We start from the raw sequence: 13281 nt of genomic DNA, 5'->3' as shown, positions 1-13281 counted from the left end.
TTTTTGATGGATGCAGGCAAGAAATTGTACATTTTAACACCTTGGTACTCAAAACTATTTTGAGTGGCTGTATACTTATGCCTTAGTGTAGACAGATTATCTTTTGATCTAGTACAGTAGTTGTGCACATCAGATATCTTTTCAAAGTGAGAAATGTTTTCTTTTACATATAACAAACTTGCCAAAACATACAAAGATGGAAATGTGAGAATGTTAAGACCCACAAAAAGGGGCTTACAATGTGTTCTTCTATTCACACTACAAATTAACCTCACCGCCTTCTTTTGTAAAGTAAAGAGCAACCTGTTAGCATAAAAACTGTTGGCCCACAGTGAGGTACCATAGGACAAATAGCTATGAATGTGGCCATAATATATACAAATAAGGACATCAACTGAAACAGTGGATCTAAGTGCTCTTATCATAAATATGCCTTTTACAATCTTAGAAGCTACAAAATCTACATGTGAAAACCACTTCAAGTTTGACTGCAAGTGAAAACCCAAAAACTTCAGAGTGTTTACATCATTACCATTACTGCTAAGACTAATAGTTAGGTCTTGAGTCTTATCAGCATTAAGACATAACTTGTTTGCATTACACCAGTCATTAATAACAGCAGATTTTGTATCCAATGTATCTGTAACGTCATTCAAAGAGTTACCCCGTACACACAAGGCCAAGTCATCAGCAAAAAGAAAGCTTTTTACAGATAAGTCATTAATATTACAAGGTAAGTCATTTATATACAGTATAAACAGGGTAGGGCCCAATATAGAGCCTTGGGGCACTCCGTGGGGCACTCGAACAGGGCTAGAATAAGTGCCGTTTAGATAGACTTTTTGCCATCTGTCACTTAGATAAGATTGAAAGAACTTAACCAAAACTGCATCAAGGTTATAGCAAGAAAGCTTATCCACAAGGAGATCATGAGCCACTGTGTCAAAGGCCTTAGACATGTCGTACGATCTAAACACTATGCCACTTTTGGCCTCTAAACTTTGAAAGCAATTTGATATCAGTGCCTGGGTTGCTTGGACAGTGCTGTGTTTCGGCCTAAAGCCAAACTGACTACTTGCTAAAAGGTTACTATCCTCAAGATACTGAGAAAATCTACGATGTACGAGATGTTCCAAGACCTTCGACACTGCAGGGATAATAGATATAGGCCTATAGTTAGCAATAACATTTTTAGGCCCCTTTTTATGGACTGGTATAACCTTAGAAATCTTGAACTTGTTTGGGTAGCAACCTTGTGTTATACAGAGATTAAATAGGTATGTCAAAACTTCACTTATGTAACTAGAAGCTAACTTCAAGATGGGGACATTAATTCCGTAAATATCTAAACAAGAGCTATTGTTAAGACTGTTGATGGCTGCATACACCTCTTCTACAGTAAATAGTTCAAGCCTAAAAGCATTGTTGTCCTCAATAGTCGGAATTGGCTTCAGCTGTTCCATAAGGATGATAAATTTACTCAGGGAGTTTGTTTGATCATAGATAAAACATACTCCTCGTTTTATCTATGCATAAAGCCTGTAGTAATAATAATTTATAAAGACCTAGTACCACGGACAATAAGCTACATGACAACTAGTTGAACCTGCTAACAAAGCAAACAAGGGAGAAACAAAGATAGCAGCTGTCTTTGCTTGGCTGTTCTCAGTTCTCAGTTCTGTTGGCTGCTGTCGTCTGCTGAGTGCTGGCCAAACCAATGTTTATGTTTTATAACCTAAACCTATATACTGTAGTAATAAACTTTAATAATTAATTTATGAATTGCGTTTCTGGCCTTTTTAGGCTACTAAGTGACTCTTAGTGTTGGTGAATAACGTTTATTCGTGAATTTTATATAATTGAGTTAGTCGTAGTTTGTTTTACTTTATGCTACTGTGTTCCTGTTTACTTCTAAGGCTCTCAAAAGATAACACTGAAAATATTTAATTCAAAATGCAATAAAAGTTTTATGTGTCAAGTTCATAGTATTTTTTAGTTATAATGAGCTTTCCTTTTAAACTTATGGGGTGTCAGCTAAACCCTTTAAAAACTACAAAATACAGTTTCATATTAGGCTTATTAACAGCAGGGCCAAAGTCTAGTCGCAACATTCATCAGTACAGAAACCTAGTGCCTTGGAAAAATGCAATAGAATTATCTCAACATTTAATTGGAACAGTTATTTATAATGACAATGGTTCGTAGTAAATTGTTTGTAACAGTACATTTTATCCTTTCAGTTTTCAATATAACTTAGAATTTAAGTTTGATTTAATCTGTAGGCCTATTCAACAAGCGCAGAAAGCAAAATAAGTTAATGTCTAAGTTAGTGCTCGAACCATGTTAGTGTCCTAAGTCACACCTTCGGCATGGTTTGTGTTTTGCATCCTTACCAAAGGCATAATGTATCTAAAATACACTTTGTCTCCCATGTTTTTTTTTATATAGAGATAAATAAGCCTAGTTCCTATAAATTTCTTATCTTCAAAAAATATATCCTCTTACGATTTGGAATAGCTGAGGATATTTCTTTATTGTAAGCTTTTGAAATTCAATAACAATACTTAGCCTAGTGCTGCTGGTAGCAGGAAATCAAACTAAAGTATTCATTTAACCAATGTCATGTTGTATTTAACATGAATATATTTAACAATACAAATACTGCATGGGGTTGACCGCATCACAGAACTCAACTACTAAACTAAATGCTTATAACTAAGACATGGTCTGACCCCTAAGACCAAGATTGTAATATTGGTGAGTGACTGTGGAAGAATATTGTAAATTTTTATCATATTTTGTATCTTTTTCAGGTTTACTTGTGCTTAACAAACCTTACGGAATTAGCTTTTCCAGAAGTGGAAATGCAGCTCAAATTCAAAAAGAAAAAAATATGAAACCAGAAGAAAAAGTATTTAAAAAGCCTAACAAACAATCAAAGGACTTTATAAATAATCAATACTACACAAGTGGAATTGTTAGTGACAGTTTAAGTCTTGTCGATTGTTTGCCTTACATTAAAAATCACTTTGGCTACAACAAACTATATATTTCTAGGGTACCAGGGAAGTAAGTACGATGTTTGATTTTTATACACTTCTGCCTACTACTGCTATGTAGTTGTCAGTTTTAGAATTGAAAAAAGCTACTGATTTCCTTTTATTTCCATAGAAAGCTAGACCAAATTTTAAATTGGAAACTGAAAGGGAAACAATTCATAAACCATACAGTAGTATCTTTTATGATCCCTCTGTCCAAGCATGAAAAACGCGCACAAAATACCTAATCTCATTACCTGGCAGACTACAAGCGGACTACATTACCAAACAAAGGAAGTTGGATTTTCATGTCTCGACAGGAGTCAAAATACAGCTGACTTGTACTGTAAGGCAAAAATTTGAGTCATTGAGGCATACTGTGTAAACTTCGACATAAAGGTTAACTTCGAGTTATTGATGTTTGATAACAGAAAAATTTGAGATAAAGAGGTTGGAGTATTACCACCAACAAATACAAACCTTATAAGAAGTGAAATGCTTATGATGAATAATCAGACTCGAATTTTGCTGCGGAAATGAGCTTTGGGTGGCCGCCGCGCTACTCTATCTCTCTCTCCCTATGCCTATTCTTTGTCTCACTCTCTCAGTTGACTTGGCCGCAAGCTCGCGATAGTAGCGCCTTCAATACCTAGCGGTCGCCGCGGCAACTATCCGAAATTGAAATAGGTATTCCCAGACTGAATTTTTAATATAGACATTGCGCTTATTACAAGTTTTGTATTAATTGGTATTACTGACCAAAAACTGTTAAAATTTGAGTTTTGGGGTTAAATATATAAAACCTTTATTTTTAACATTGTTATCCATGGGTATGTAAACATTTGAGATATTAAGGAATTTGAGTTATTGAGGTCCTTCTCTACTATTTTTGCTAAACCACAATAATTGTAATTTTAGGTACGTCAGTGGAGTTGCGATCCTTACTACAAACCCAGAGTTGGTGGATAAAGTCAATGTTGTCCATGCTCACGCACCAACTGGGAAAGATAAATATACAGCTGTTGTTGTCGGGGTTCCAAGGCATTCTTCAGGTGTAGTTAGACTTGGATTAAAGCTTGAATTTAAAGAAAATATTGGAAAAAAGGTGAGCATAACAAAATTTATGTTTACTCCATTAGCCAAATATTAATTGTTGAAACAAATTAGTTGGTAGATTTTAGTCGTAATGTTTTTCCTTGGAATTGTGTTTCTAACCAACTTTTATATTTTCATGCCCAAATTCTTATGAAAACCGTTAAATGGCTACATCATTGAAATATTTTTTAACAGTTTACTATGTACTTAAGTACTTACTAAGTTCAGATTAGTTTAAAAAAAATTGTTCCTAATGTATGATCGGCTCAAAAAGTACCAGTATATTTTGTAAATGTATTGTAATTCATAAATCACATTTTTATTGATCCGTATATACTTTTCCCAGCCTGTCTTACTGCAGGAATTTTCAAACAATGCTGTAAAAGATGGCAAGATTCGGATGGGCACGTTTCACCATGAGACGATTCAACATGGGTTTAACAATTTGACAAGTCTTGTTAAGGTGAGTACGTCACCATTGACTATTGATACACTAATCAAGTAGACCATCGCTTCCCATTATATAGAACTACCACTACAAACTTTGTGTTCAGGGTTTGACCGTGTCACATACCTAAACATATGACTAGGAGCTGAATTTTCGGCTTCGTTACAGAAAGCCATAATTGGAGCAGGTGTCCTGACATGATCGAATCCTGAAGGGGCGATTGACACCAAGTTTGTTGTGGTAATAATAATAACCCATGTTAAAGTAGGAGCAAGTATAAGATTATTGGAACCTTAAATTAAGACGATAGAATTTGCTGCAGTAAACAACAGTTTTCTTTTGTTAACATTATCTTTTAATCTCCAACTGACAGACTGGCAAAATCTAGCCAACCAATTGCTAGCCTAGTTGTCAGCATCTTGGACTTCGCAGCAGAAGGGACAGGATCGATTCCCTGTACAGCCACAACACATACGGGTTTATTTCCCTAAAAAGTTAAAGTTCTTCCCCATATGTGATCCTTCTTGTAAAAGTCCCCCCAGCAAAGACAAGGTACCAGTCGGCATGACAACTTTGATCACAGCAGAAGGGACGGGTTCGATTCCCTGTACAGCCACAACACACACACATTATTATTTCCTTAAAAAAGTTGAAGTTCTTCCTCATGTGATCCCTCTTGTAAAAATCCCCCCAGTAAAGACAAGATACCAGTCAGCATGACAACTTTGATCTAATGTATGAGAAACGTCTGACTTTGATAATTAAAACTTACCGGTTTGTTTACTAGCTTAAGTACTTTCCACTAATGTCTTGGTGCTGTAATCAGTGAAAGATAAATCCAGCAACAGATATCGGAAGAGGTCGATTGTTAAGCGTATTCCTCATCCTGTTGCAGATCTGCGTGGACCTTCGCGCATACAACGCTCTCAGAGTGTTTGCTGCCGATCACTTACTGGCTCCAGTTTTAGGCGACAACTTGTACGGAGGTCGAGTCCAGACTCTGATGGGAATCGCTACCTCCACACACCACTTTAGTGACGCTGCGCTGAGGCCTCAGGTATTGCAAAGTCCTGCCATTCACCTTCATAAGACTTTCACAGTGTGTGTTCTGTTCAGACAACGACTATTCTGAAGAAGACATCCCATCTATATAGATGGAATATGGACCTATAGATGGAATATGGACCAGCTGTCGCCAATTTTGTATTACAATCTCACGTATGTGTGAGCCACAGAATATGTTAGTGTCTAAATTTCTATTTTCTATTTCATTTTTTTGTTGCTGACCACCTTGATAGGTCCCAACAAACATCACAATAATTATTCCATTAGTTTGACTTGGTAAAAACATTTGTGTTTTCGACAGAAATTAGTAATTTAGATCAGCACAATCTGTTGGTGGCTCACATCAACTACGACAATTTTTATAAAAAATCGGGTGACAAATTTAACATGGAGATGGAATGCCTAGTTGTATCAACATTCAAAGGTTTGGAGTGAAGTTTTTAGAGTGTATTGTGACATGTTTTTCAAATTCAATTTTCATCCCACGAAAGGAAACTGGTTACTAACTTAGATTTTTCAGTTAACTTTTAAGTAGGTCTATCCCCTAAGTAGGCTATATTTTAAGAGACCTTGAAGCCTCGACGTTCTAACTCAAAAAACAATTAAAAAACTATAAAGAAAATTAATTTCTAATCCAACAGTTTACTAGATATTAAAATTCACTCTGGTGTTTGAAAAAATATTTTGAGATTGTAAATAACTCTTCAGCGGCTGTTTGATATAAACGAAATTGACGTTGCTCATTAGGCAAGCAAATCCAAAATGGACGCTAGCTTCCATGGATTCCCTTGGAGAACAATTCAGTACTACAAAGAACATTTCTAATGTCACAATTTACTAGATATTTACATTATAATCACTTTGGTGTCTGAAAAAATATTTTTGAACGATAAATAACTGTTAAGCAGCTGTTAGAAATTATGTAAGATGGCCGCTAGCCTCCAAGGACTATTAAGGTGGCATTCCCATGCAGGCACACCCATGTGATTTTATTGGTTTTGTGTTGAAATTTTTGTAACTCAATTGATCATCTATAAAATAGAATGTTTTTGTCACAAGGCACCAAGGCCTACTATTATTTTGTCAGATATTTTTGAAAAGCTAATTTATTTGTTTCAGGTGTTACCTGAAGAGGTTTACAGCATGTTGCAAGTAGACCGTAGCAACGCAGGAATCATACCAGTGCACATTCACCTGTCAGAAATGGTGTTGCCCAGAATGTTGCGTGGAAAACCTCTACATCTCTCGGCCCCTTTACCTCCCCACTTTGAGTGGACTTGTCATAAATTAGGCTTAACACAAGAACAAGAAGCAATTTCTGCTGTGTAGTATTAAATGTTGTATTATATTTTTTTACATTGACAGGCTATTAGGTTTTTCCAAACCTGTAGTGTAAAAACACATTTTACAGTGCTGCCATTCCTGTGTGATAAATCCAAAGTAAAGTATTAAGAAACAAATTTCCACCGATAGAGCATTCATGTGACTCCTGTTTGATTTTGAACTTAGTGTGACTAAGATGTCCTTGATCGTCGCTTTTAATAGTCCTTGCTAAAAATCCAGCAGATCATAGTCATTAACTAAGCTGTGATTTCATTAATTCAAAAATTTTTGCTCTAAATAATTAGGTAGCAATCAAATAATAAGGCATTTTGTAATAATCTATTCTATTTTAATCAAAGACTCCAATACACAGCAGGAAAATATAATAAAAAAGTATTATTTAAAAAAGAACAATAATTGGAGAAACTTATAATAAAAAATAAAACAGAAAGGAAAAGACTTACCTAGTAATTCACCAGTAAAATGCAGCCCAGTAGTGATTAATGAATTAAGAGTACAGATAAAATTGAAAAGTTGTTTCAGCAACTAAATCTGTTATTGCGTTTAGCGAAATATTTTGTCACATTCCAATAATCTGAGGCAATTATTAGGGGTTAGCATTTTATTAAAAAAATAAAAAAAACTGTGGATAATATTTTAATGAGCAAGATACAAAAACAAGCACATTACCAAAACCCTCATAAATTAAGTGGATTTGCTAAAATAAAAGTATAATTGTTAATTCATTGGTGCGGTTGTTCCTGAGATTACCATTGTGTGTAGGGGGTCAAGTCAAAAACATCAGTTGTGCCTGTGAATTAACAATTGCATTGGATGGTAAGCAGTGTTTTAACTAGTATGCAAAATGCCACACACAAAAATATTTCAAAGCAGCAAAAATCTGTATGAGGGACAGCTGTATTGGTTTAAACACTTTAAACCACAATGGGGTCAAATCTAAATAAAAGCAGTATTTATCACAATTTTTTAGCTGTACAAATTCTATAATAAAATACAAGATGGTCTTACGATTCCACACAAATATAAACTCATAATATCTTATTGACAAAAAACACAACAATTGGTATAACAACTACGGCAATAGTCATCGCAATCCTCGTCTCTTGTCGCTGTTGCTCTAAAAGTACCTGTAAAAAATAATGTGTTTTAGACTTTATATCAGTTTCGGAATTATTGATGGGGTTAAAAAAAATCATCAAAGGTTTAAGCATTAAATTTATTAGTTTTAGGTTTTGGGCCAGGTTTACACAAGCCACACATCTAGCTGACTGGCTGTGACTAGAATTTGCCGCGACCCAGCGATATACCAGTTCCCAGCAATTTTTACAATGTTGCGCCTAATATAAAATTAAACTCCAAAAGAAAGCCATTTGGCTATTTAGGAACGTTTGGAAAAGGAAAAAAGTTCAGCTAGTTTGCCTGAAAATCTTGTCCTGGAGGACAAGCGACTATTTTAAAGTATATCATTCTTTTTTTTATCGTGGTAGTTTCAAAATATCTTTAAGATAGACATCAACACATCCAACACTAGACTTAAAAATATTGTAAAACTCTGACTAACTGTTCCAAAAGGTTAGTAATCTACAAAATAATATGTTTAACCCATAGTTTTTCAACAAATAACACTGGAAATAATTTATAGATGTTTATGGCAATCAGTTTACCTGCACATGGGCCAGTGTATCGTCACCACTTGAATGGTCGACATGGTGAAGAAGTCTTGAAAATGAATTTCCTCTCTCTGTGAGAATAAAAATAGAGTTGTTAAACATTTTCTCTTGAGTAGTTGTAATATACTATAAATGTTAGACATAAAATTAAATTCTTTCCCTCAATTGGACATCTTCAGGAAGTAAATAGAAGAGAAAATCACATTTAAACACAATTTATAAAAGGAACAATTAAACTCATCCTACCCTCCAGAAATCCTGCCAATCGATCAATTAAATTTCAACAGGCAGTATGGATGCTTGTCTGTTGTGATCATCAGATAAAATTATTAAGTACAGCTTAATATAGAACAAAATCTGGACTCAAACTCCGCCGGGTTAGCGTCTGTTGTCATAACTGATCAGTTACCATAAATGTTTCATTTCCATGTGCGTATTGTGTGTAAATATTTATTTTTTACGTGTTAAACATATTTGCTCTTCATATGAAGAAAGATAACATTACTTGTAGCACCTGATGATGGCTCCACATAGAAGTTGAAACTAGTTGCGACTGCAATTCAATGGATTGCCTAATAGGAGGTATTTGAACGTTTTTTAATATTATTTGGCAATCCGGAGGCTACCATCTATAATAAAGTAATACAGTAAGATTTAATATTTTTTTTTACTTAGGCCTAAATATAAAAAAAAATCATAAATTACCTTTGCTTATATTTTTTATTTCCATTACAATTTGGGACAGCTGTTCTTCATGCCTCGTTAAAATATTTGCAGCCATTTCATCAACTTCCGATGATCTTTGGGTGTGTGATACTGTCTGGACAACCTAAAAAACAATTTAGGCTTAAATTACTGTAGTCTTTTACTGAGTTTAGTGATAAATTCAACACTACAGGATCAAAGAACTAAAAAATGTGTGCTCTAGTAAACCATTCCGCATCAAATTGACAGGTAATAGTTCTAAAAGTTATTAATATAGATGAACCTATGCAATTTTGCCCAACAATTAGAATGCAAGCTATTTTTTTAATCAAATCATTTAGCCTATTTAGTGAAGAACCTAAACTAATAGAATGTTAGTGAAAAATCTTGTTCATAACCAAGTTGAAATACACTGTTCATGTACTCTATTCAAATTACATTGATTGCATTTTTACGGCAAAAATAAGTTGTTAAACAGTAACTATACTCGATAAACTCGACTGGGCCAGCGTTACATATGGTGTTCCCCAAGGTTCCATACTTGGGCCTTTATTATTTATTATATTTATTAATGACTTGCCTAATTGCCTTTCCACAAATTCCTGTGCTTTCACTTTGTATGCTGATGACACAACTGCTCTTTTAAAAAGAAAAACACTAAGTGAACTTAAATTAACTTTTGACAGCACAATTAAAAAAATCAATGAATGGTTTGAGAGCCATGGCCTGAAATTAAATGAATGTAAAACTAACATTCTTCAATTTAAACTCAGAAACAGAGTTACAGACACCACAATCAGTAATACAAAAATTGTTAAGTTTTTAGGTCTAAATTTAGACTCAAAATTAAGTTGGTCTGATCACATTCATCATCTAAATAAAAAATTAAGGTCAACAAGGTATTCACTAAGTGTACTATCCAAGGTCACGCCGCTAGAAGTCTGCTTGACAGTATATCATGCGTATGTTCATTCTTTGCTGGCTTATGGCGTCACTCTATGGGGTAACTCTGCAGAGGCCAAGAAAGTGTTCACTTGCCAAAAGTCAATTCTCAGAACTATTTTTCACCAGAAGTCTAAAAACAGCTGTAAACCTTTTTTCAAAAAACATTCCATTTTAACATTACCTTCTCTTTATATATTTGAAATAGCAAAGTATGTTCATGCAAATTCCTTCTGTTTTGAAAAATATAAAATAAATCATAACTATCAAACGAGAAATAATAACAAAACTTTTCAATATCCCAAACATTCGCACACAAAATTTGAAACTGGGCCTCTTTACATGGGATTAAAAATCTACAATCATTTACCTAATTCATACAGAACTTTATCAAAACCAAATTTTACATATAAACTGAAAGAGACTTTGAGCCAAAAAGCGTATTACAAAATTCAGACGTTTTTTAAAGATAAATTGTAATAGTTTTTACTCTTGTCAGGGTATAATTAGATTAAGGAACCTAGATATAAATTGACCATGTACCAGCTTGGGAATTACTTTTGTAATTATTGTATCAGGCGTGATGTACAATAAAGCTTTGTCTATTGTCTATTGTCTATAAAAAAAAACACAAAAACTGAAGCAGTTAATCCAGTAAACCTGGTAAAAAAAAAAAAAAATGTAACTCAATACAATTTTTGAATAAGTTAGCATTGTATGGCCATCCTTAGAGCAGTAAAACCGATTATAAACGGTTTCACCTCAAGATATTGTTGTAAATTTTGCAATCTTAACAATGTATTTTACGTACCAGCTTACGTAGTTCCCTCATCTTGAACTCGTTATTTATTGAGGATCCGACAACCCCAATGACTGTGCCCACAATGGAGCCAATCACAGACCAATACTTGGTTCTCTCTGCTTGGGCTCGCTCCTTCTCGTGGCTTTCTTTGACAGCAGATGATAAAAACGTAAAACATTCTCTCTCTTCTCTCTCACTTAAATTAAACTCTGTATTTAATCTCCTCTCTTCTTTTAGTAAATGGTGTTCTTTTGTTATGAGGTTCAAGTACCTAAAATCACATGCATGTTAAGGGCAGGTTTTTAAAATAGAACTGTAAAGGCTAGCTTATTAAAACAATTAATTTAATTCATAACACTTAATAGATTCAAGGGAGGAGCATAGCTCCTAGTAGGTTTCAGTTTGGATAACCTATCATACATAAATCAAGCAGCTAGCTTACTGGCCAAAACCATCTTAGGAATCCTTTTGTTTCATAATCCCAAAAATCTTAAGTAGGTAGGTACCTAGCTTAAAAAATTGATTTGACCCCATAAATTAAATGAGGCTAAAAATGTTATAGGCCTAAGATGTCAGTTCTTAAACTAAAGGAGCAAGATTCAGGGACGAACAACATAGAACTACTCTTCACTTTAGATTTAACAATGACAATACTCAAGTGAAGTGTATGCGGTTGATTTTCTTTTCTTTCTTGACTACATCTGGTTGTGCCACATCATTTCCCAATAGGCTACCATTTAATCATTTTTTAAAGTTTACTGGTTTGTCGTTTTGATTAAAGTTCATGTTCGTGTGTGCCTGTCTACGTTTTTAATGTAGTCAATATGTTTAATGGAGGCTACTGTATGTGAATTGACGACATCTGATGAAGCGATTGTGACATCTTTTGAAGATGACTTCATGACAAGTAGAAACTAGTTGCTGAACAAGCAACATTTGAATTAGGCCTACACAAAAGAAGATAGTTTTAAAACTATTTTGGATACAGTTTCCTAACTGGGCTACGTTAATATCGATTGAAACTATCGATTCGATTAGTAAACATGCATTCGGTTTTTTATTACCAGCAAGTTTGGTTAGTTAGGTGTCGTTAATGACAGTATCATTTTATAATTGATATAGTTAGAAATTACAGTTGCCTACCTCTCTTCTCCTCGTGTTGAAGCATCCAACTCTGCATGCACCTCTTTGAGTTTATTCTGAATATCGGTCAGCTGCTTTACCAATTCTCTCCTCTTTTCTTGAGCCAGTACAAACTTGTCCTGTGCTTCGATAACTCTATTTTGGGCTATTCTAACCTCATCCATACCAGTAATTTCTTCATACTTTCCAACCAATTCATCAATTTTCTGTTTTAAAAAGTTACTACTATGATTCAATGCAATGTTATGACTAGAAAATGATTGTATATGACACTTGTCAACCTTAGTGAATTGTATTGCCCCGTTTTCTGATCTTCTCGAAGAAATAACCACTCTTGAAGCATTCTTCGATAGCATAAAAGATCTGCTGCACTGTAATAAATTAATGGGCACAAGACAAATATTACAAATTTTCGACATTACCTTCGGCGATTAAATTCTGTCTTTAAAGCTAACCTAAAAACAGTTTACTGTAATGGTAGTATTACTATCAAACTTAAGTTAAATCCTGTAACAGTAATAACTGTACTTAAAACACATAACAGAATACTAAGTTAGTTAAATTTTGTAATGTAGGATATAACATATAAAGTTCAGTATACATCTAACCTGTGATAATTTGATAAATGATAACAAATTTTGACAAGACACTGACACACACACAGTTTCAGTTTTGAAATACTGTGTGGAAGTGGAACAGTGGAACAGTCAACAGTCCAGTCCAAGTCCAGTCCAGTCCAGTCACCAATCACGTACCAATCGACATTGGCCGTATAGGTGGCCGTGGTCCAGTCCCAGGCTGTCAAACTTAATCTTGATCGCTAATTTGGCTAGTTTTTAGCGAATTTCCCTATAGGGAAGTAGCTATTAACGTAGGTCTCATGGTAAGACTTAGGCCCGGGACCGATTTACTTTTTCATTTTAATGTCCCCAGAGGCCAAAAACACCATTCGTTCAAATTTTTATATATGTATATATAGATATAGGTATATATATATATATAGATTTATATATATATATATATATATAT

The 13281-nt window shown here is 34.3% G+C and overlaps 2 protein-coding genes across 2 annotated transcripts; one reads left to right on the top strand and one right to left on the bottom strand.

The window, feature by feature from the left end:
* Positions 1 to 1692: 1692 nt before the first annotated feature.
* On the top strand, positions 1693 to 7013 carry LOC129004123 (pseudouridylate synthase RPUSD4, mitochondrial-like). The gene is made up of 6 exons (XM_054432558.1): positions 1693 to 2197; positions 2814 to 3069; positions 3957 to 4143; positions 4480 to 4596; positions 5477 to 5638; positions 6766 to 7013. The coding sequence occupies exons 1-6, from the start codon at positions 2002 to 2004 to the stop codon at positions 6973 to 6975; spliced, it is 1128 nt and encodes a 375-aa protein (XP_054288533.1). The 5' UTR covers positions 1693 to 2001; the 3' UTR covers positions 6976 to 7013.
* A 1000-nt stretch (positions 7014 to 8013) lies between these two features.
* LOC129004124 (mitochondrial potassium channel-like) lies at positions 8014 to 12907 on the bottom strand. Its single transcript, XM_054432559.1, has 5 exons — positions 12253 to 12907; positions 11119 to 11380; positions 9366 to 9489; positions 8655 to 8731; positions 8014 to 8117 (listed from the first exon to the last, which is right to left on the bottom strand). Exons 1-5 carry the CDS (start codon positions 12669 to 12671, stop codon positions 8019 to 8021), a joined length of 981 nt encoding a protein of 326 aa, XP_054288534.1. The 5' UTR covers positions 12672 to 12907; the 3' UTR covers positions 8014 to 8018.
* Between the last annotated feature and the right edge of the window lie 374 nt (positions 12908 to 13281).

Source organism: Macrosteles quadrilineatus, unplaced genomic scaffold (assembly GCF_028750875.1).
Source record: "Macrosteles quadrilineatus isolate MER2022 unplaced genomic scaffold, UCM_ALF_1.0 Scaffold_9__3_contigs__length_116548681, whole genome shotgun sequence".
Classification (NCBI taxonomy): domain Eukaryota; kingdom Metazoa; phylum Arthropoda; class Insecta; order Hemiptera; family Cicadellidae; genus Macrosteles; species Macrosteles quadrilineatus.
Note: the sequence above shows the minus strand (reverse complement) of the source record. Positions and strands in the feature narration are given on the sequence as shown.